At 29.2% G+C, this 23,435-nt stretch overlaps 8 protein-coding genes and 1 pseudogene across 8 annotated transcripts, besides 2 other annotated features; 6 read left to right on the forward strand and 3 right to left on the reverse strand. All coding sequences in view use genetic code 12, as the record gives it.

The window, feature by feature from the left end:
• Nucleotides 1–1,226: 1,226 nt before the first annotated feature.
• Nucleotides 1,227–3,632, forward strand: CD36_64620 (conserved hypothetical protein; the record flags this gene model as incomplete). The annotated part of the gene is made up of 1 exon (XM_002421124.1): nt 1,227–3,632. One exon carries the CDS (start codon nt 1,227–1,229, stop codon nt 3,630–3,632), a length of 2,406 nt encoding a protein of 801 aa, XP_002421169.1.
• Nucleotides 3,633–4,300: 668 nt separating this feature from the next.
• On the forward strand, nt 4,301–5,017 carry CD36_64640 (peroxisomal membrane protein, putative; the record flags this gene model as incomplete). The annotated part of the gene is made up of 1 exon (XM_002421125.1): nt 4,301–5,017. The coding sequence occupies one exon, from the start codon at nt 4,301–4,303 to the stop codon at nt 5,015–5,017; it is 717 nt and encodes a 238-aa protein (XP_002421170.1).
• Nucleotides 5,018–5,187: 170 nt separating this feature from the next.
• Nucleotides 5,188–5,511, reverse strand: CD36_64660 (conserved hypothetical protein; the record flags this gene model as incomplete). Its single annotated transcript, XM_002421126.1, has 1 exon — nt 5,188–5,511. One exon carries the CDS (start codon nt 5,509–5,511, stop codon nt 5,188–5,190), a length of 324 nt encoding a protein of 107 aa, XP_002421171.1.
• Nucleotides 5,512–5,772: 261 nt separating this feature from the next.
• On the forward strand, nt 5,773–7,782 carry CD36_64670 (nucleolar ribosome biogenesis protein, putative; the record flags this gene model as incomplete). The annotated part of the gene is made up of 1 exon (XM_002421127.1): nt 5,773–7,782. The coding sequence occupies one exon, from the start codon at nt 5,773–5,775 to the stop codon at nt 7,780–7,782; it is 2,010 nt and encodes a 669-aa protein (XP_002421172.1).
• A 298-nt stretch (nt 7,783–8,080) lies between these two features.
• On the forward strand, nt 8,081–9,664 carry CD36_64690 (Dol-P-Man-dependent alpha(1-3)-mannosyltransferase, putative; the record flags this gene model as incomplete). The annotated part of the gene is made up of 1 exon (XM_002421128.1): nt 8,081–9,664. One exon carries the CDS (start codon nt 8,081–8,083, stop codon nt 9,662–9,664), a length of 1,584 nt encoding a protein of 527 aa, XP_002421173.1.
• A 477-nt stretch (nt 9,665–10,141) lies between these two features.
• On the reverse strand, nt 10,142–12,649 carry FLO8 (regulator of hyphal gene expression, putative; the record flags this gene model as incomplete). The annotated part of the gene is made up of 1 exon (XM_002421129.1): nt 10,142–12,649. One exon carries the CDS (start codon nt 12,647–12,649, stop codon nt 10,142–10,144), a length of 2,508 nt encoding a protein of 835 aa, XP_002421174.1.
• Nucleotides 12,650–14,088: 1,439 nt separating this feature from the next.
• Nucleotides 14,089–15,280: a mobile genetic element (5' truncated ORF1 + 3' truncated ORF2).
• CD36_64740 lies at nt 14,288–15,263 on the forward strand (annotated as a pseudogene).
• Nucleotides 14,288–15,263: a sequence feature (Similar to S. cerevisiae POL90;~transposable element).
• A 1,445-nt stretch (nt 15,281–16,725) lies between the features above and the next one.
• CD36_64760 (poly(A) RNA export protein, putative) lies at nt 16,726–17,892 on the reverse strand (the record flags this gene model as incomplete). The annotated part of the gene is made up of 1 exon (XM_002421130.1): nt 16,726–17,892. One exon carries the CDS (start codon nt 17,890–17,892, stop codon nt 16,726–16,728), a length of 1,167 nt encoding a protein of 388 aa, XP_002421175.1.
• Nucleotides 17,893–18,142: 250 nt separating this feature from the next.
• Nucleotides 18,143–20,797, forward strand: CD36_64780 (voltage-gated chloride channel, putative; the record flags this gene model as incomplete). Its single annotated transcript, XM_002421131.1, has 1 exon — nt 18,143–20,797. One exon carries the CDS (start codon nt 18,143–18,145, stop codon nt 20,795–20,797), a length of 2,655 nt encoding a protein of 884 aa, XP_002421176.1.
• Between the last annotated feature and the right edge of the window lie 2,638 nt (nt 20,798–23,435).

Here is a 23,435-nt window from a genome sequence, read left to right on the forward strand (position 1 = left end):
AATCGTATATACTCTAACTCCGTAAACGTGGTTTTGTGTAATAATTGTAAAAGGGTCGTGTAATTAGGTTACATGTCTTTTTTGCAGATGCAACAATAATTCAAGAACACCAATAATCATCATAACCCCCCACTTTCCACCCCCCCCCCCCCCTTTTCTTCTTATCATTCCCAAAGTCTTCTGTAAGATGTTTTAAACAAATTGTGTTTTCTTTAATTTCTTGAAAGTTACTAACTAACTAGTAAACTTTATTTAAGGGAGGAGGGGGGGGGGGCGGTATTTCAATCATCGAATGTTAGAAATTTTTTTTTTTTTGAATCAAAATTAATGCTAAAATGATTTGAATTAATTAACTAATTAAAGTTAATTGGGTTTCTTGGCTGATTAAACTGATAGACTGGTTGGTGTAAATTTAGAACGTTTTATACGTAAGAAAAATTGTTGAACCCACAAATTATAAACTGTCCTGTATTGTACTGACAATTATTCTTTATAGAAACTATCATATATAGTGGATAATTATTGTTTTTAAATATGCAATGCTATATTTGTTGACACTATCATACAACACACAATAAAAAAATCAGTTGGAAACAATAATTATATATCCAAAAAATAAGAAAATTGTATTAATTAGTAATAGAGAAAGGGTTGAACCCCATTCAAAAAGGATTCAAGTGTAAAGTGAAGTGAAATGAAATGAAATGAAATGTGAAGAGAATAATTGGTATATGCACGCACGACACAGGAAGAGGAAGAGGAGGAGGAGGAGGGAATCTGAAAATTGTTTATTGATAATTCAAAACTTATATAAACATCACAATCAATCAGTTGTAAAAGTTTTTCTTATTATCTTAATTAAAAAAAAAAGGAGTTACTGAAACATCAAATTTTATTTTAAGTAGAAGAAACTAGAAGAGATTAGGTTATTTTAGTTGCAATGAGAGGCCAAGATTTGGGACCAATATATATATAATTACATTCGAAGGGAATAGAGATCACCCCAAAGACTTAAACATTCAGTCACTGGGTTTATAATTATTCTGTACAACCACCACCATCGCCATCACCATCATAAACTTTTAATCTGGGTGAGGTAATGTAACACCTAACAATGTTTGTGATAGTTTCATTCTAAACAAAACAAAGAGGAAAGAAAAGAAAAGAAAAAAAAAAAGAAAAATACTAATTAAACCATGCTGAACTTTGATTATTTTGAATATTAAATGTCATTTGACATATTATCAAGATGTTATTTGAATACTTTGAAACAATTCAGGCTACTACTACCTGCAAGATCATTATCCTCAACAACAACAACAACAACAACAACAACAACCTCGCTACCCACTTCAAAGGAAAAGATCATATATAAATTGACTGATCAACAAGTGAAGAAATATTATTATCTAATAAAAATGATTGATCATCAACATCTGTATTTAATCAATGATAATACTGGTACTACTACTAGTACTACTACTACTTCTGGTGATTTGAAATTATTTGATAAGATAAATTCAGAATGGAAACATAAATCCCAATCAGATCGAAATAGATTAAAAGAAGCATTTGAAAATATTATTTATGATATGAATCAACATAAATCAATTGAAATCATTACTGATACTGATACTAATAACAACAAAAAAGATATTAAATGTCAAGAATTTCATATAATGCAATATAAATATAATCAAAATCAAGCTACTGGAGCTATATTTAGTAGGAAAAAATTATCTATAAATTCAATACTTAAATATTTCATTTATTCTGAAATTAATAACACATATGGAAATGGGAGTAAAATTTGTTTTTATGAACAAGATAATAATACAAAATTGAAAATTATTAATGAAATAAAACGGAAACGATGGGTTAAACTTTCATCTATACAAAAAAATGAACTTATGAAACAATATAATGATTTAATAATGAAAGGATATGAAATTGATGAAAAAAATGATTATCAATTAATTAAAATAAATCATGATAATTTTAATATAATGAGGAAAGTTGGAGAAGATGATTGTTTCCCTATTACTACTACTACTACTACTACAACCACAACAAAAGAGGGTGGTGGTGGTAATAAAGTGAAATATAACACTAAATGGCCAACTTTAATAATTAAACATAATTTAACTACAGGATATTGTAAAATTGATGGAGTATCATTATTAGATGGATGTGATTATTATTTATGGAAAAATTTATTTAATCAAAATATATATGATTATGAAAAATATCAAATTTTCAAACAAAAATGGATGGAATTAACTCCAATGGAACAATTTCAATATCAACAAGAATATACCAATATTTTGAAATCAGGTAAAATATTACTTTTTGGGGAATTACAATCAATTACACCAAAATTAATTGAAGAATCAAATGTTATAAAAATTAAATATTCATCAATATGGGGTGAACAATTTAAATCAATAACTTATAAAACTTGTAAAACTTGTAAAACTTCTAAAACTCCAATTAAATTAGATAATTTACGATTTTTAATTAATCAAACAGTTGGGAATATAATTATTATTGGAAAGAATAAAAATAACAACAAGAATTTTGATTATGCATGGAATTATTATTTTGCCAAAAGATTAAATCAATTACAATTGAATGGTATTACAAGAATAAATGCTATTAATGATAATCATCAATTAATAATAATTAAACAAGAATGGGAAAATATGACACAAGAAGAAAAATCAAAAATTGATATAGAATATGAAAATTTATTATTATCAGGTAAAGATTATTTAAATGGAGAAATAGTTACCATTAAGAAGAAATTATCATCAATGATGATGATGATGATGATGAAGAAGAAGAATAATAATCAAGGTATAAACTTAATTGATGAAATATTTGGACAAGATTTAGTTATTCCATCAAAATCAAGAAGAGGACCAGGTGGATATAAAGTGAAAACTTCAATACCAGTATTAATTGATCAAAAATCAGGTAAAGGGATATTATTAGATAAAATAGATTTAGTATATGCTTATAATTATTATTTTGGATTGAAATTAAACAAGTTGAAATTGGGTAATGATTATGATTGTGAAGGTAACCTTAATCGTAATCATCATACTGTGGATAATATTTCTCAAATTGAAAATCAATGGATTTTAATGCTGGAAAAAGATAAATTGAAATATAAATCCGATTATGAATCATTATTACGTGATGGGAAAGATATGTTACATGGAGAAATAGTTTCATTATGGGAGAAATTTTCTGCTAATAAAACTATATCATCAAAGAAAATAAGTGGTCAAGGATTGAAAAGGGCATTATTCCCCAAATCAAATATTGATTTTACCGTGAAATTGATATCAAATGATGATGATATTAATAAAGGAATTGATAAGAAATTTGTATTATTTGGAGAATTGAGTGATAATAAATTATATCAATATTATAAATATCATAGATTACAAGAAGAAAGTATTACTAATATGGAAAATCATTTACAAACTTTACAAGCAATTAAATCTGAATGGGATGAAATGAATGAACAAGATAAACAAGAAATACGAAAAGCTTATGAATTATTATTAATATCAGGTAAAGATATTAAAAATAATGAATTAATTGATATTGATATTGTTAGTTAATCTGGGGTGATATATAGTGTGAGGTAATTAATATATTTAAGACCCGGGTACAAATACCCTACCTTAACCTTCTTGCCGTCTACTACTTATATAGAGGCTTTGTATATATATATATATATATACTTAACGAGTGGAAGTCATTAGCCATTAGCCATTATTGTTAACCCCCCCCCTCCCCCCAACATACACAATGTATAGTGTGACAAGGTGTATAGCTATTACGTAATCCACACATAATGTTAAAGTGTGTGTGTATGTATGCCATTTCGGGTAATCGTTTCCGAAGTCCATATTTTCCTTCCTCGGTGTGTATTAACCACTTCACACGACAAAAAAGATCTTCCTCCTCTTCCTCCTCCTCCTCTTCCCCCACACCATAAACTTCCATCAACCAGTGCAGCAAGTACCAAACTTCCTTTCATCCATAAAATCACAAGCCAAAGAAAAAAAAAATTTCTTCTTCTTCTTCTTCTTCATTCAACAAACATAACATCAAATAAATTTAATTAGATTTCCCTTTCTTTCTTTCTTTCTTTCTTTCTATCTATCTTTAATTAATTAATTAATTAATAGTTGGATCATATTTATAATTGATTCAAATAATTCAAAAAGAAAAGTATCTTCCACCACCCCCCCTTCCCCTTACCTCCCTTACCTCCCTTCCCATTATGGTTGCTGATACATTAATTTATCATCCTACATTAAGTAAATTAATTAAATTTTGGGATTCTACTCCTAAAAGAGAGAAAACTTTTAGATTATTATCATATTTATCAAGATTTCTTGGTTATTATGCTTATAAAAAAGGTTATTCTAAAGAAACCATTGAATTATGGAGTAATTTAAAAGGTCATTTCACATTTATTAGAAAAGCCATGAGATTTTTTAAACCAATTAATCATTTACAATTAGCTTCTAAAGCTTATGATAATAAATTAATGGATCCAATTTTACAATTCACTACTATTATTAGAAATTTAGGTTATGCTGGTTATTTAACTATTGATGCCATTGTATTTTTCAAATTATTAGGAATTATTGATAAAAAAAAATATCCTAATTTAGGGAAATATGCTTCAAGATTTTGGTTAATTGGTTTAATTTCTGGGTTAATAAATTCTTTAAGAATTATTTATAGTTTGAATTCTTATGAAAATAATATTGAAAAACAAGGTGAAGAAATTAATGAAAAGGAAAAACAAGTTGATATTAATGCTATTAATCAAAAATTATATCAAGCTAAAAGAAAATTGATTTGGGATTCATTAGATACTTTTATTGCATTGAATTCTTTAGATATTTTACATTTCACTGAAGGTGATGTTGGTTTAGCTGGGGTTATAACTTCATTATTAGGTTTACAAGATTTATGGAAAGCTACTTGATTGTGTCCAAAGTTAGGGTGTTTTTACTGCTGATTATTTTGACAGTTGTGACTATATATTAAGTGATATCAGTGTTATTTTATTTAATTTGTTCAATTGGATTGAATTTATACAGATATTTATACATACATATATTTATACATACATATATTTATTTTGATATTATACAATTAACTGCTACTACTATTAGTGCTATTCTTATTGGGGTTAGAACATTCATAACCAATATCAAATCCTGCCCAATAATATTTTAGTAGAACATTGGTTAATTCTGTAGATAATTCTTCTACATTTGATTGGTTATTAATTAGTTGGATTATATTTGGAATATCATTATTCAAGTCTATTTCTGGAGTGGTTTGTTGTTGTTGTTGTTGTTGGGGTGTTGATGAAAATGAAGGTTTAATAGTATTATCTATTGGTAAATTATGATTAATACTATAAGATTCATATGATTCATACCACTTTGATTCAATCAACTGATCAATTGTCATACTTAGAGCATTAGTTATGGGAAGTAAATGGATGATGATAGATTAATAGAAGAAAGTCACTTGACCATTTTTGTAACTTCCCCTTTTGTTGTTCTTCACAGTAAATCTCATCTCTCATAATAAGTTTTTTTTTTTTTTTTCATTTTTTTTTTTTTTTTTTTTTTCACTTTTGACAACCAACCAACCAACCAACCAACCAATTTAATCAACCTTTTCCTTTCAATTAATCTTTATTTGATTCATTCCAGTACCACCACTACTATGACTAACGACTCACCAATAAAGGATCTTAGAATATATATTGGGAATATATCTCCTAAACTTAAAGAAAATGAACTGAGTTTACTCACAAGAATAGCTAAATATGGAACCATCAAATCATCATTAGAATTTCATACTAAACCTTTACAATTACATTATTTTGCTTATATAACTATATCTACTACTGATTCTAATTTTAATAATTTAAAGAAATCATTAAATGGAATTTTATTTATGGGGATGAAATTAATTATTTCTTTAGCTAAACCCAATTATTTACAAAGATGGAAGAAATCAAATTCCAAATCCAAATCCAAATCAAAATCAAAATCAAAAAATAATAATTTTAAACAATTGGAACAATTACGTCGAGATAAAATTGTTGAATCTCGATTAGAAAAAATTCAAGAATATAAAACAAATTATCCTATTAATAATTTCACTTCAAATTTAATCACTTCATATAATGCTGGATTTAATCAATCAGAAATTTCTCTTCTGGAACATACATTAAATAATAGTTCTGGTAATACCAAAAATCCTCCACCAAAACAACGATTAATTGGATCAAAATCATATGGAGCATTAACTAAACCGAAAAAATTCAATGAAAATCGATTTTTATATCGATCAGGTAAAGGTATAATTATAAGAGGAGTTCATCGTAAAACTCCAAGACTGAATTTAAAATTAAAACAACAAACTTTAAGAATTTTAATTAATGGAGAATTGAAAACATTTAAAAATTATAAAACAAAATTATGGGGGTTTGAAAAAAATAAAACCATAAGAGATTTAACTTGGAGATTTATTAATGGTGAATGGAGATCAGGTGATGATCATATAATTGAAAAAGTTACATGTGGAATATCTGGAGAACAAGCAAAAAATTATGGTAAAGATAATCCTATAATAGATGAAGATAAACACAATGGTAGTGATAGTGCCAGTGCCAGTGCCAGTGCTAGTGCTAGTAATAATAGGGAAGAAATTGATAAAAATAAATCTATATTGGCATCAATGTTTGATTCGTACGATTTTGATAAACCAATAGAATTAGCAGTAACTGGAAATGATGCTACTACTAATGCAGCAGCAGTAGCAGCAGAAGAAAGTGAAAGTGAAATTGAAATAGATTCTAAAGGTAGAAAGAAAGCAAAACATTACGATTATGAAATTGAAGGGAAAATATCTGAAGATGAATATGAAGATGTTGAACAGTTTAATAAAATTGATATTCAATCTGCTAATCAAATTATTGAAAATTATAAACAATCATCAAATATTGTTCCTATTAAAGAAACATATTATGATGAAGATGATGAAGGTAATGAAATTGAATTAGATGAATTTAACAACAAATATACTACTGAAGCAATTAAAAACAAATATGATAAAGATCATAAAGAAGAGGAAGAGGAAGAGGAAGAGGAAGAAGAGGAATTTATTCCAACTTTTGGTGGTGCTCATAAAACCAATGTTAATAATACTGAAACTTTAAGAGCATTATTTAACCCAACCACAATTGAAACTATACAACCAACATCATCAACAGAAAATAGTACATCATTTAAACTTGGTTTACAAGATGATGATGAAGATATTGATACAGATAAACAATTGGATAATATTAAACAACAAGAATTATACAAAACATTACAACAACAACAACGTCAAAAACAAGAACAAGAACAACAGCAACAAGAAGAAATCAATAATCAACAAAAATTTGGTTTATTTTGGTGTCATTTTGATTCACCATTTTTATCTACTCAATCACAATTTAGTAAATTAGGATTAACTGGTGGTGGTGGTAGTGGTGGTGGTAATAATGGGAAAATAAAATTACCTGGCGAAGAACAAGACGAACAACCAAAAGAAGATAATGATGAGGAAGAATCATTATATGAAAAATGGTTTTGGAGTATGAGAGGAGAGATTTCTCGGGAATGTAAACGTCGTAAACGTGATTTATTAAGAACTATCCGTAAAAAGAACAAGAAAAATTGATAAAATAATAATACAATCTTAAGTAAATAATTTATATTGTAAGACCATATATATATATAAACATATACCTAGCTTCTATTACAACTACTAGTGTTAGTGCCAGGCTAACCAATATAATATAAACCAGCGCTACCAATACATCCTTAGGTCGTGTATCGAAAAGGAAACCAAAATCCAAAAAACTTTAAAAAACTTAAAAAAAAAAAAAAAAAGAGAATTTCCCATCATCAACAAGTTTAAATTGATTCATTAGATTCATTGGATTCATTCTTATACTCTTTGAATATATTTCTGTTTGATGGCAATTATACAAGAATCATCCAAAGAAGTAGATAATACTTCAGAAAAACACCCAAACAATAAAGTTGTTGATGTTACCAATGAAAAAGTGCCCCCTGAATTACCTGAATTAACATTATCAAATGTATTAGATGACATTAAACAAGGTATAATTGCTTTTCTTATAAATCCAAAAGTTACCATTATTGTTTATCCAATAATTATATGTTTAAGTTCAATAATTACTAAACTTGTAATTAATAAAATCCCTTATACAGAAATTGATTTTATTACTTATATGCAACAAATTGAATTAATTAATAATAAAGGGATAATTAAATATAGTGAAATTAAAGGAGATTCAGGACCAATTGTATATCCTGGAGGTTTTGTTCAAATTTATCAATTTATTCAATGGCTTATTAGCAGTAGCACTACTGAAAATGGTGGTGGTGGTGAGTTGGTGTTGTCTTTTGATATTAGAGAAGCACAATATATTTTCAGTTATTTATTTACCATTAGTATAATTTTCAATTGTTTGATTTATATTAATTTAATTAATATTCCACCATGGACAATATATTTATTCTTATTGAGTAAACGATTGATATCAATTTATGTTTTACGATTATTTAATGATTGTTGGACAACATTATCTATTTTAGGAGTGATTTTAATATTACAACAAGCAGCAGCAGCAACTACTTCCACTACCGAAAATTGGTTAAGATATTTATTGGTATTATTGGCAGGAGATTTATATAGTATTGCCATATCGATAAAAATGAATGCATTATTATATTTCCCTGGATTCATTATTATTATTTATTTTTTATTGGATGAAAATTTAATGAAATCAATTAGTGTATTAATAGTAATGATTTTTATACAAATTATTATGGGATGGCAATTTTTATTACCATTAGAAATTTTCAATAAAAATGATGAAATTAAAAAAATGGCATCAATTATTAGATGGGATTATATTAATAATGCTTTTAATTTTAAAAGAAAATTCTTATATGAATGGACAATAAATTGGAAATTTTTATCAATTGAAATATTTTCATCAAATGGTTTTGCTAAATTATTATTATTATTACATGGATTTATTCTTTTAATATTTATATTCACAAGATTTTTAAATTCTCGTATTATTGGTGGTAAATCAATTACAAATTTAATTTATCAAATTTTATTTTCATCACCATTTTCTTCTCACCACCATCAAAATTCAAATTTAATTAAAAATCCTCAATCTGGTCCACAATTAATATTCATTATAATGTCAATTACCAATTTAATTGGTGTTTTATTTTCAAGATCTTTACATTATCAATTTTTAAGTTGGTATGCTTGGTCATTACCAGGATTATTATATTTAAATTTCCCAATTTATTTAGCTTTACCAATTTGGTTTATTCATGAATGGTGTTGGAATGTTTTCCCAAGTAATTCAATTAGTTCAAGTATATTAGTTGGTATTTTATCATTAATTATTGGTGCAACTTGGTGGAATTTTGATTATTGGTTCCCACCAACAATTAATTCATTATCTACTACATCTAATGAAACCAATATCAATAAAAACAAACAAGAATAAAGAAAAGATTTATATTATTTGATAACAACAACCTTACATGGTAAAACTTTTCTATAAACAAACAATGCTTACCAATAGTATATAATATAATATAATATAATCTTGAATATTTAAATAAAACAAAAATTAACGTAATAATAGAACAAATGATATATAGTATAAATTAATAATAATAATAATAATAATAATAATATAATTTAACATAATATAATTCAATTAATAATTAATAAATCAACCGAAACTTTAAAATTCAAAATGACCAAAAAGGAATAAAGGAATAAAGGAATAAGAATAAATACAAATACAAAAAAATAAAAAAAAAAAAAAATCAACAAAACAAATACAAAAAGAATCATTTAAAGAAAACGAAAAACGAAAAATAAACGAAAACTCAAAGGATTATAACAATGTGGATAAAAACCCCAATAGGAAAGGTTGAGGGGTCTAATAAATTAATAAAAACTCTTAATATTAATCTTAATCTCCATTTTCAATTGGATCTGCAGCCCAATTCATTCCCATGAAATTATCATCATCAGTACCACCAGTACCACCACCTGAACCTGAACCAGTGCCAGTAATATCTCCACCTGGTCCAGTAGTTGTCCAAATATCATCAAGACTATCAATATTAAAATTAATATCAAATCCATGAGTCGAATCACCAAATACCAGATTATTGACACCAATTCCTGAACCACCACTTACACTAAGATTATTACTACCATTTGAAAGATGATGATTACGATCACTATTGTTGTCGTCATTGTTTTGGTGGTGATGGTGGTGATGTTGTTGTTGTTGTTGTGTAGTATCTAATAAATGAACATCAAATGGATCATTGTTAAATGTATTGGACATAGAAGTGGCTTGAGTTGGTGCCATCGGTGGATTCAAATCTAGATCTTGATCTTGTAATGAAGTTGAAGACTCTTTTTTCATAGATAATACTCCATTATCTTCTTCTTTGATTATAGGATCCAAGTTCTTAGAATTACTATTAATTTTAGGTTGTTTCTTTGGTGAATTACCATTACTATTTTCATTATTATCATTCAATTTACCTGATTTACGCTTCTTTTTAGTGGTTTCACCACTAATTGGTTCAGAACGAGGTGTCAATGGTTGGAAATCTTTCTTACCCATACTTGGAGTATTAGAACCTGGACGTTGCTGTTGTTGCTTGTCTTGTAATTGACGCATTTGATCTGCCGGTTGTGGTTGCTTTTGCTCCGTGCCAGCACTAGGAGGTTGTGATATGATTGGGGTTGTTTGTCCAGATGCTTTATTACTTCCTGCTATAGAAGCATTTGAATTGCCCTTTTTACTCTTTTTATTAGTAGATTCTTTCTTTGATTTCTTATTACTCATTGCTGGTGATGACTTATTACCTAATGCAGGTGAATTGTTAGATGTTGCCGGTGAGGGCTTTTGATTGAATTGTCCTTGTCCTTGAGATCCATTGGCAATTGTTGCTGATGTTGGTGGTGGTGGCGGCGGATGGAAAGTTGCTGGTGTTGGTTGCTGTTGATTAGGAGGAAGTTGATTGGAATATTGATTTTGATTTTGATTTTGATTTTGACCAGCAAACATCATTCCATTAGTCAATGGATTAGGATCGGAATTAACAGAGTTTCTAGCAAATTCTAATCTCTCTTTATTTTGTCTTTCTAATAACATTAATTGATTCTGATAATCTCGTAGAGCATTATTGTTTCTGCCACTACTATTACTACTATTACCATTCGACATTTGACCATTCTTTTTCATTCCTTGAGATCCAACCAGTTTATTCATATGTTTCTGTTGCTGTTGTTGATTCTGGAAATTGTGTTGAGCTTGGGTCTGACCTTGCTGCGAAGGATGTGGATGTGGCAGTGGGGCAGGTGCAGCATTTTGTTGTGGAGTTGGTTGTTGATTTGATCTTGTACCAACTGGAGAATTATTCTTCAGAGATGAATCACCCATTGCTGATACTAAATTGTTTTGCAATTGATTCTGTTGTTGCTGCTGTTGTTGCTGCTGAGCAACCAATGCTGCTTGTTGACGCAAATTGTTCATTTGATTTTGTGCTTGTTGTTGGAAAGTGGTTTTAGGTTGTTGCTGTTGCTGTTGTTGTTGTTGTTGTTGTTGTTGCAAAAATAGTTGTTGTTGCAAATTCAAATTATTAGGCCCACCACCCACAGCATTCATCATTTGTTGTTGTTGTTGAGGATCTAAACCATTCATAGGGATTTGTTGTCTTTGTGCTGCTATTGCTTGTTGTTTCATCATCATTGCCATTCTTTGTTGTTGTTCAATTGAAGGCTGATTTTGACCATTTGGCATTTGCGCAAATTGTTGGTTCATAGGGAACATTTGTTGTTGTGGATTTTGATTTGGTGGCATATTGATAGGGAAATTAGCACTAGTTGCTGAACCTGGAGGTTGAGGGGTTTGTCCGGGTCCTTGAGGTTGACCTTGATGCTGTGGTGGGAATTGATGTTGTTGGTTTTGCATACCACTAGCAGCAACACCAATTCCTCTTTGTTGGAAAGGCTGTCCTTGTCCTTGTCCTTGCTGTCCCTGTTGTTGTTGAAAATGTTGTTGTTGTTGTTGCTGCTGCACAAGTGGAAATTGAGTCAAAATATGTTTTTGAGCTTCTTGAATTCGAAGATAATCATGATAAAGTTTATTGTTAGGGTTATTGTTACTATTACCATCTCCATATCTGACTTGAAATAAATCAAAGAAAACTTGCCACCATTCTAATAAAAATCCTTGAGAACAATCCATCAAGGGAGGAATTGATGGTAAATTAGGACTTTCTTTAGAAAATGCTTTTGCAGTATCTTGAAATTGATGTTTAACCAAAAAATCCAAAATTAACGAATTCAAAACTTGTTTAGTTGTGTTGGGAACCATAAGATTGGATGATGAAGGAGTTGCTGTTGTTGTTGTTGTTGATGTCGGTTCATTCTCTGGTAGTACTTGTTTATGATTCATTGCCAGCAATAATTGAAGTATTGAAGTTATGAGTTATATAGATGTATGTATGTATATGAAGATAATAATGAAAATTCTCTTTAAAAGGAAAACAAAACAAAACAAAACAAAAAAAAAAAAAGGCAGGGCAGCAAAAATATAGCAGATTCAATGAAAAGATTTATGTAGGAATGAAAAATGTCAAATAGATATATAAAGTAGTATTGTTGTTATTGTTCTTTTTTTGGGAAAGGGGGTTACTTTTCAAAATATGAGAAATGAATGCAGTTTGATATTGTTATTGATAAAAGTAGTCAAGATTAGCCAGTATTAGATAGCAGTAGTTGATCTGTCAGTAAACGGAGGGACTGGTGGGGAGGAGATTCTTTTTGTTTAGTTAAGTTTGGGGATGAATATCTTCAAGATTGGTAGAAAAACTCTGATCTAAGTATAAGAATAAATGAAATTTCTTATATATTGAAATGATTAAACTTGAATAGAATGTGATGGAGGATAGGATGAGTAATGATGGTTGATATAGATTGGGTGGTTGGTAAGAAAGATTTGAGTAGTTTCACTTTTTTTTTTTTTTTGAGTTGGAATAATTTTTCGTTCCCTTTTTTTTTTTGTTTTGTTCGCTCTTTTTCGCTTTTTCTTTTTTTTTTTTTTTTGCTTGATTGTCTTTCTGTCTGGTTGTCTCTCAGATTTGGACTGTCCTTTCTGCTGCTAGTTGCTTTCTTTTTGAAGGTGATATATCAAGCAAAAACTTTTGAAAAAGAATAAGTATTCTTCTTTTCTATCTTATTCTAACAAAGGGGGATTGCAGGTTGAAAGGGGATTGATAGATTGATACAAAGAAAGAAAGAGAGAGTGCAAAGGGTGTGTGTTGTAAAAAGTGAAAATATAAATTTTGGAATCTTAAAATTTAAAAACTGTCGATTGTTTTTGTTGTCTGTTGTTGTCTGTTGTTGTATGTGGTTGTTGTTGAAGGACAGCCGACACAAAGACCAGAATTTAGAATTGTTTTGTTTTTTTGTGTCTGTCAGGTCATTGAGGCTGTTTGATTGGTTGGGCTTTTTGGTTGAATTGTTTTTCTTTTTTCTCCTTTCTCTCTCTCCTTCTGGTTTTTAATACATATACACACACTCACACACTCACTCACCCTAGATATGAATCTATTTAATCTTTAAATTTAGTTTAGTTTTTAGAATTGGATTTGATTAAGAACTACATTTGATAGGTGGGGCAGAGGGTTTCTTTCTTTTGCTTTTTTCCTTGGATTGGATTGGATGTGAAGAATGAGCTACACGTGTGTGTTTGTGTTTGTGTTTGTTGTACATAGTTAAGGAACAAGGGTTTATTTCTATTGTAGTTGTGATGCTACTGCTACAAACGCTACCACTGTATTTACAGCCACTCAGGCAGATGTGGAAACCCCTAGGGAACTTCCACCTACTCAAGTTACGGCTCATCCAACCACCGCCTACACAAACGACGAAATAACGTCCAACTCAACGGTTTCTACCGAAGACGCTTCATCTCAAGATTTTGAGCAAGCTTTTGAAACCAAAGCTCCACAACTGCTTGCCAGTCAAGCCACAATCTCAAACCCACATCCAGAAACTCCCTCAGAAGAGGTCGAGCCGGAAGAACAATTATATGAGGACAATGAGTACATTGAAACTCATGACTATTTCGAACCTCCAGAATTCTATAATTCACTGGAGGATATTGACTACTCCATGGAGGAAGAAAACTCCGACGAGGACAACCACATGTCGCTCGATCCGGTTTCTGAAAATAAAATCGAAGAGGTCAAAAAAGATAATGATGATGATGATGATCAATACTAATCATCTTAAAATTACATCCCTTAACTATGAGAGAACAACGAACATCAAAGGATTACAACAACTTATTGCAAACAACGACATTACACTTCTTCAAGAAGTCGGGCAAACAACATCAATGATGCTTGATTCAATTAGGCTTTCTCTAACAATTATCTACTCAATTCGCACAGCCATTGTCATTCATCATAAAATCGACGGCCCTATCAAAGTCACTAACAAACACACATTAGATTTAGACGATCCACTGGTCCCTTGAGTTAGTGACGCCTTTATCAAAGTCAACAACAAGAAAAGATATCACATTATCCATGTATATTACCCTTCAAGCGCGTTTGCCAAACAAAGAATTTTAATAAGAGATATCTTCTTCCGACTCAAAAACAATACCACTCCAATTATCATGGGTCGGGACTTCAACCATATCCTCAACTTTGAGCTAGACCGGCAATTCCAAGGTATGATAAACTCCGCTGAAAAAAAAACAACAACAACAAAAGAATCATTATTAAGGAATAAACAACTCCAGTTGTTAAATGCCTACCGATACTTTGAACCAAAAAAATCAAATTACACAAAATCCAATCTGCTTAACAATAGGAGAATTGACAGGTTCCATATCTCGGAGAGCCTTTCAAACCAATTCCTTTGTTTAGATCAAAACAAAGACCAACTTATCATATCAACACATGACAGAATCACAATAAGACTCAAATTCATTAACAAGCAAACCAATCATGGGATATGGGGGGGCGGTGAGTTCATCATGAAGGACCAACCATATTCAACACCCCCCTTCATCCCACCCCCACATTAATCTCAAATCGAGTGGCAATATGATCGCCAGTGGAGGATTGAAAGATAACTATGAGAAGGGTTATTGGCTTTCTTTTTTTCTTGCTGATTATTATTATTAAGCTTGTATATTTGATAGGGAAGAGTTTTTAACAGTAGCCCTCTTATGTATGTGTGTGGCACGTTCTTCCCCCCTTAATCACATTACATGTGACATGTGTTTATTTTATATCTCTAATTGCTTATACTTATATTTATATAGTTTTATAAACGTCTTTATTCTGGCCGGTTGTTTTATGTCAACTTGATCCTTCTTTTTTTGGCAGATACCTAAGGCGGGGAAGAGAAATATGAAGCTGCAGAGAAGCCCGATTTTCTACAACAACAAAACCACCTTTGAAATTGTTAAAACAATCTTCAAAGTGAGATAGGTTTGAAACTACACGTATTGTACGTAGCAGTTGTAGTTGTAGTTGTAGTGGTAGTGGTAATATATAGTATTGTTAAAGAACAAACTAAGGCGAGGAAAGGGAGGGCAGAAGAGAATTGACCGAATGAATGTAGCCACGCAAGCAAGGCAGGAAAGAGGAAGGAGGGGAAGAAATTCAAATACTGATACAGACACAGACACGGTCGTGTATAAAAGTTAAAAGTCTCTTTCTCTTATATACAATATGACAGACACAAGTCAATTTTTATTTTTTTCTTGTCTGGCTGCCTGTCTGCCGCCCGTCATTAATTTTATTTTAACCATTTGGGCACGCCTCCGCCTTGAAGATTTTAAAACAATCTCAACTATCACCATCATCATCCTCAACACAACAACAAGTAATACCACTACCAGTACTGGTATCAGTAGTGGACCAGAAGAAGAAGAAGAAGAATATTAAATTATAATGACTTTCATACTTCAATCTTTTTCTATAAATACGCGATATAAATGGTGTGACGGGACAACTATCACGCTATTCTAAATTGAAGTATTAAATCTATGCATGTCTTGCATTTATCTATCTCATATGCAAGCTTCATTTCAACAAGTACATTTGCGGCGTTATTTTAGCATTTCTACTCCTACTCATCATCACTCAAAAGATCTTTATATCTCTATCTCTTACTTTTTACTTCATATGTATACTCCTTTTATTGACAAAACAATATGACTTCTTCTTAATGATTAGATTGGATTAAAATATTCTTTGGCCAGACCGTATATATTTGAATTTCTATTAGTAGATTTCAATTCCAATTTCTACATTGAACATTTCAAGAATGCTTAAATAATGACATTGCTAGTACTACTACTACTACTACTACTACTACTATCAGTACTACTAATAGTGAACTTTGATGTGTCTCTGTTTGTTTATCAAAATCAAAAAAAAAAAAAAACAAAAAAAAATTCTACCAATAATATTAATTTACATACAGACAAAAGTACACCTCACTACATCACCTCTTATTCTTTTGTTTGATTTCTAAATCTTTAGTTGCATGTAGTTTAATAATATTTGGATAATCGGGTCTATTACCCATATATCCTAATGACCAATCATAACTAACGGCATAAGCAAATATAGTACCAGTTTTATTAAATGCCGTGGCAGATATTGTTCCAGGTAATTCAGGAAATGATTTTAATCGTTGTTTAGCATCTTTATCCCAAAAACAAAATGTTCCATCTGATCCAGCAGTACTAAATGTACCATATATAGGATGAAATGATATGGCATTAACTGAATATGCATGAGATTCATTGGCATTAGAACTACTAGTAGTTCTTAATCCTCCACTTACACCAGTACCACTGCCAGTAGTAGTATTAGTGGTACCAGTTGTAGTATTTCCACCGGATTTTCTATGACATTTAAATGAAAAGCCAAATTTTTTTTGTTCATTTTCAGTAATATATTGTATAGCACATCTACCTTCAATAGATCCAATAGCAAATCCATTTGCTTGAGGATAACAAGAAACACAACGAGTTTGCCATTTCAATGGAGATTGAGAACTTTTAAAAATTTGTTGAGGATTATTTAAATCAATTATACTAATATGTCTATCAGCACATCCAACAACTAATAATTTTTGAGAATTATCCATTGAATAAACTCTTTCGGGTAAATTAATTGTTGAAACTGGTTGAGGTGATCTCATATCCCAATATTTCAATGTTTTATCCCATGATCCACTAGCAACAATTTGAGTATTATTAGGACCACATTCAACATATCTAACTGATTTAACCGCAGAATCATGTTGACCAATTTGTTGAGATTGTTGAGTAGTTAAATCAAATATTTTCACTTGATTATCTGCTCCTCCTGATATAATTTTTAATCCATCAATTGACCATCGAGAACTGAAAACTGGTGCTTCATGTTCATACATGGCTCGTCCCATATTATTTCCTGAATTAGGATCAATTTCATAAATTCGAACTTTTTTATCCCAACTGGCAACTGCCAATAAATCTTGTTGAGGTGAAAATGAAAGATCTTCAATTGAATCTTCTGGAGGATTATTTATGGTTATATCATTTAATAATTCTTGACCAGTAACAGCACTTGATGTTCCTGTAGTCGATGTTCCAGTTGATGAATTACCCAAGAATGACATTATCAATTATACTTCACAAATAGTTCCCTATGATTATATTAATTACTTTTTTTTTTCTTAGTTATATACTATAATCAATTGAAATGAAATGAGATGGGAGATAGATGGATGGATGGATGGATGATTTTAACTATTGGATTGTTTTTTTTTTTTTTTCTTTTTTAATTTTGTTGATAAATTTTTTTTCTTCAAACTTTTCCTCCCTCCCCCCCTCTACAAGATTTGTTTTTACACAGACTATAGATCAAACATGAATGGACTTGATAGAGGTACAAGTACCACTTCCTCATCATCCTCTCCCTCGCATAGTATAACTTATTCAACTGATGAAATTCCAATATTAACGTATACCAACAATAACAACAAGAACAACAACCTTCATAATCAAGAAATTCATAAACCTCTTGATCATTGTCAATATGAAGAAAATACTTTTATTGATTGGTGTAAAGAATCAATTCTAATATCAAGAAATCCATTAATTTATCAAAATAATAATAAATGGATTATATTAATTTTATCAGCAATTTTATTAGGTTATTTAACTTCAGCTATTGATTTAATTCAAGTATCATTAAATGATTTTAAAAAAGGAATATGTTTTAGTTCTAAAGATTCTTGGACTTTATTAAATCCTTATATGACTTGTCCTATGGATGATTGGTATAATTGGAATCAAATTTTTTTTTCAAAAAATATAAATAATCCCTTGATTAAATTTATAATTAATTTCCCAATTTATTTAATTTTAGCCATTGGGTTTAGTTTAATAGCAGGATATTTAACTTTAACTTATAATCGATCATCATCATCATACAATAATAACTATATGATTCGTCAATCGGGGATCCCTGAGATTAAATTAATTATATCAGGATTTAATTTAAAAATTGATCAATATTTAGGATTTAAAACTTTGATTTTGAAAAGTATTGCCTTGATATTTGTTGTTAGTTCTGGATTATGGTTAGGTAAAGAAGGTCCATTAGTTCATATATCATGTTGTGTTTTCAATATCATTTATGAAATCATTACTAAACATTATAGCAATAATCAAAATGAAGCCATTAGAAGAGAATTATTAACTGCGGCTACTGCTACAGGTATTTCAGTAGCATTTAATTCTCCTATTGGTGGAGTATTATTTGTTTTAGAAAGTATGCCTAGTTATTTTATCCCAACCAAAATCATGTGGAATTCATTTGTTTCCGCTACAGTAGCAACAATTATTTTAACAGGATTTAAAATATTCACTGATGGAAGAAATTTTAATGAACAAGTTTTATTTCAAGTCAATTTTGGTAATTTTAGTTGGTTATTTATTGAAATTATTCCATTTATAACGTTAGGAATATTGGGAGGTATTTATGGTCATTATTTTATTAAATTTAATACAAAATTTTCTAAATTACAATTTCGAAATTTAATACGACATCGATTATGTAATTTTTTGCAAATTGATTATAAATATGGTTCAATTTTAGAAATTTTATTAATTGTTATAATTACCACAATTATAAATTTCCCATTTGAAATATCAAAATTACCTTTAAATGCATTATTGAATTTATTATTTAAAAGTTGTACTAAAGACAATGATAATTCAACAACAACAACCACAACTAGTAAAGATTTTATATGTCAAGATTCTAATGTCAGAGCATTATTTAAATTATTATATATTATGATTGAAGGGTTTTGGTTAACTTGTTATACATTTGGATTGGATTTACCAGGAGGAATTTTAATGCCAAGTTTAGTAATGGGAGCCATGACAGGAAGATTTTTAGGAATAATCACTCAATCTATACAACTGAAATTTAATTGGGAAAGTTTAGCAACTTGTACTGCTGATTCATGTGTTGTATCACCAAGTTCTTATGCAGTTATTGGTGCTGCTTCATTTATGACGGGGATAACCAAATTAACAATGTCAGTTGTAGTAATAATGTTTGAAATGACCGGGGCTGTTACTTATGTTTTACCAATTATGGGTGGAGTAATGACATCGAAATTTGTTAGTGATTGGTTGACTCCTAATAATATTTATGATACTTGGCTTGAAAATAATTTCAACAAGCAAAAACCTAGCGACGAAAGTGATATTACAACTATTAATAATCAATTGATAAATCAAGGCAAGGGGACAGGATTAATATCATTTCAAAATTTAACTAGTACGATAAAATCAAAATTACCCAATATTAATATTGCTTCATCAATGATCCCATTATTAGAAGTTAAATGTTTATGTTTAATACCTAATCAAGAACAAGAAAATTTTACTTTAAATTCATTAAACTCATTTATTAATAATGATTCTCATGAAGGTTATCCCATGATTATAAATTATAATAATCCTATTATAGTTGGTTATATTCCTAAATCACAATTATTAAATCAATTATTTTTATCATTATCAAATCGATCCATTGATCCTAATTCACCCATTTCATTTCAAATCACCCACAACCAAAGTAGTATTGATATTCCTGAACTAATACAACAACAATTATTATTATTATTATCACAACGAAAACAAGGTGTTCAAATTAATGTTCAACCAATACAATCAACATTGATTATTAATGAAAAAACTCCAATGTTATTAATTATTGAAATGTTTGAAAAATTACATTTAAATAATTTGATAATTGTTAATAGTGAAAATGAAACTTTAATGAAAGGATTTATTGATCGATTTATATTAAATGATTTAATAATTGATAAATTTGAAAAATTGGTTGATAAATTGAATGATTATCAAATAATTCAACAATTTGATATAGAAGAAAATATCGGAAGAGTTGAAATGACAGAATTTGATTATAATGATAATGATAATGATGATGATGATGATGAAGTAACAAGAATTGATAGGAAATCCATTGAATTGATTACATAGATGATTTCATATATGTTATGTATTATATTAAGCAAGGTATTGTGTGTTTACTCTTCTATTTTAATTGACTCAATCATTCAAATTATAGATTTAAAAATGATCAACTGTATAAGTCATTACGAATTTAAACCCAACCAATTAACCCAATTAACCCAATTGGTTATTATTGCCAAATAGTAATAATATTCAAATCATTTTCGCATCAATTTGAACCCAAAAAGAAATTGTTAACATTTTTAAATCAAAAAATTCAAGCAAAGTTTACTAACCATTACAGTTATATTTAAAAATAGAATGGGTTTGTAACTTTTGAAAGAAAAATAAAAAAAAAAAAAAGAAATAGAACACAACTTGTTTAAAACTCCTTCCAGAAGACTTTGGGAATAACAGGAAGGGTTATCATTGGTATTCTGGTTGTTCTCTAGTTGGTAGTTGTTGCTGTTGATTGTTGCATCTGCAAAAAAAAAAAAGGAAGTGACAAAATTACACGACTTTTTCTTTCTTGTTTTCTTGCAATTATAACACAAAACCATTTCTACAATTGGTAGCTATTTATAGCTAGTAATATTGCAACAACAACAACAACAACAACAACAACTATAAACTCCAATAATGAACTTCAAAGCAATTTAATTACTGAACTATACTTGAATATATCTAACATATGATTATACTAATCATTCATATCTTAAAAATGAACATCAACAATAGTAGTAATAATTTAGTTAGAGATAAACCCAGAAAAAACTTGCCAAAAAATGAATAAAGGAACGGTACTTGAAATTCACCAATAAACATCTGGATAATGATTTAGACCTTGAGAATTTTCGGAAGTCTTACATAAATGGGAATAAGAATCTTTTTAAAGTATGTAACGAGTAAATACAATCCACGACGATAACCTACAACTCTAATAGTTTATACTGTGAGTACATCATATGATTACAAGGATTAATCTGATTAAAAAAAAATCCTACATCATAAATTTCACGTTATATCCACTTTTGTCAAAATTTATTCTCCTTTTGGTCAATTAATGTACATAAGGGTTATGCATTAGTCTTAGCTAAAAGTAAAAAAAAAAAGGATTTGACTATAGAACGCAATTACAAGAGAAGAAGAATAACAAGAAAGACACAAACAATAGAATTCTTACATGCATAAAGCAATCTTTTAGAATGGAGTCAGTGAAGGTTTAGTAGAAAAAGAAACAATAATAGACAATAAAAACGAAAAGAAATAAATCTTCTAATCATATCTTGAATGATATAAAAGGTGGTTCTGTCATATAATCATTCTTTTATTGAATATTTTCCAAGGAAGTTTTTGAGGTTCCGTTTTAGTAGATCTCATCAAGCCTCTTTACAATAATAATATTTTTAAAACCCCATTTAAACACACATATATCTCCCACATTTGAGATAATATCCTAAACTGTCAAAAGTTTGGCTTTAAATGATTTATCTTGCTTTTAATTTAGAAGTGATCTCTTGATTTTATCTATTGATTTTCAATTTCTTATTGTTTGAATGATGTGGCTCAACAAAATGAAAATGGAGAAACACCATAAAACACGGTAGAAGTTGCCAAATTTTGTTTAAGAATAAATCCACCAATATGTATACACAAAGTTCTTACGAATGTTTGTGTTATGATTTTGAGCCCATAAGGACTTTGCAGAGGATTATTGTTTAATTGGTTGGCTTGTATTCTATGTTGGAACTGACTTTTTTTTACTTTGCTTCTCTTTATTTGGAAACTCCATATACCTCGTTGGAATATATAAGAAGTACTAATATGTCACTAGAAAGTATTATATTACAACTTGGAATGTATAATAATATCTTCAAGCAATTCATATCAACAACAATTCTTTTGCTATCAGCATCACTGCACCAAAAAAACAGCCTTGATAATAACAATAATGCAGATGATGATAAATATGCAAGAATAAAAGTTAGTCAATTCTTGTTATTAACGTGAATGAATGAATAGATGAAATCTGCAATCGTAAGAGTGTAGGTGAAGGTGAAATGCATAAAAAATTAACAAATCTGAACAATCAACACGCCTTTGACCTCTTTTTTTTTTTATTATTTCTTGCACGTTCTTTTCTAATTCACCATTACGTTCTAACATTAGCCCCAATTGATAGTATTTTACAGCATACATACTGAACTAACTTAATTCATGTTTACAAATTGGTAATTCTATACTCGATAATGGCGTATCCGCTTAAATTTTAAAATTGGTTTTAATGATGTTTGCATTGTGAGGTTGTTTTTATTTTGTCAGTTTTTTTATCCAAATAAGTTATTTCAAAAAAAGAAATTATCAAACAACAAAGACAGATGGACAAAAACATCTGGTGTTGACGCTAGTTCTTTTTCTTTAATTTACTGAATGCAAGTTGATATTTAAGCTGCATGAAAGTTCTTGGGATTAGAGATAAGATGATTTAAATATATTGTTTCCACAGAACAATTGACGCATGAAAATTTCAATATAAAAAGTTATGCAGAGTTGTATTTGAAGACACCATGTGTTGCAGATTTTGATTACTGGAAATTTGCTGCATTGGCTAGGTTATCAAATTGAATTGCAAAAGAATAATTAGGGAGGGGAGGTTGAAACAATC

Source organism: Candida dubliniensis, chromosome 6 (assembly GCF_000026945.1).
Source record: "Candida dubliniensis CD36 chromosome 6, complete sequence".
NCBI classification, from domain to species: Eukaryota; Fungi; Ascomycota; class Pichiomycetes; order Serinales; family Debaryomycetaceae; genus Candida; species Candida dubliniensis.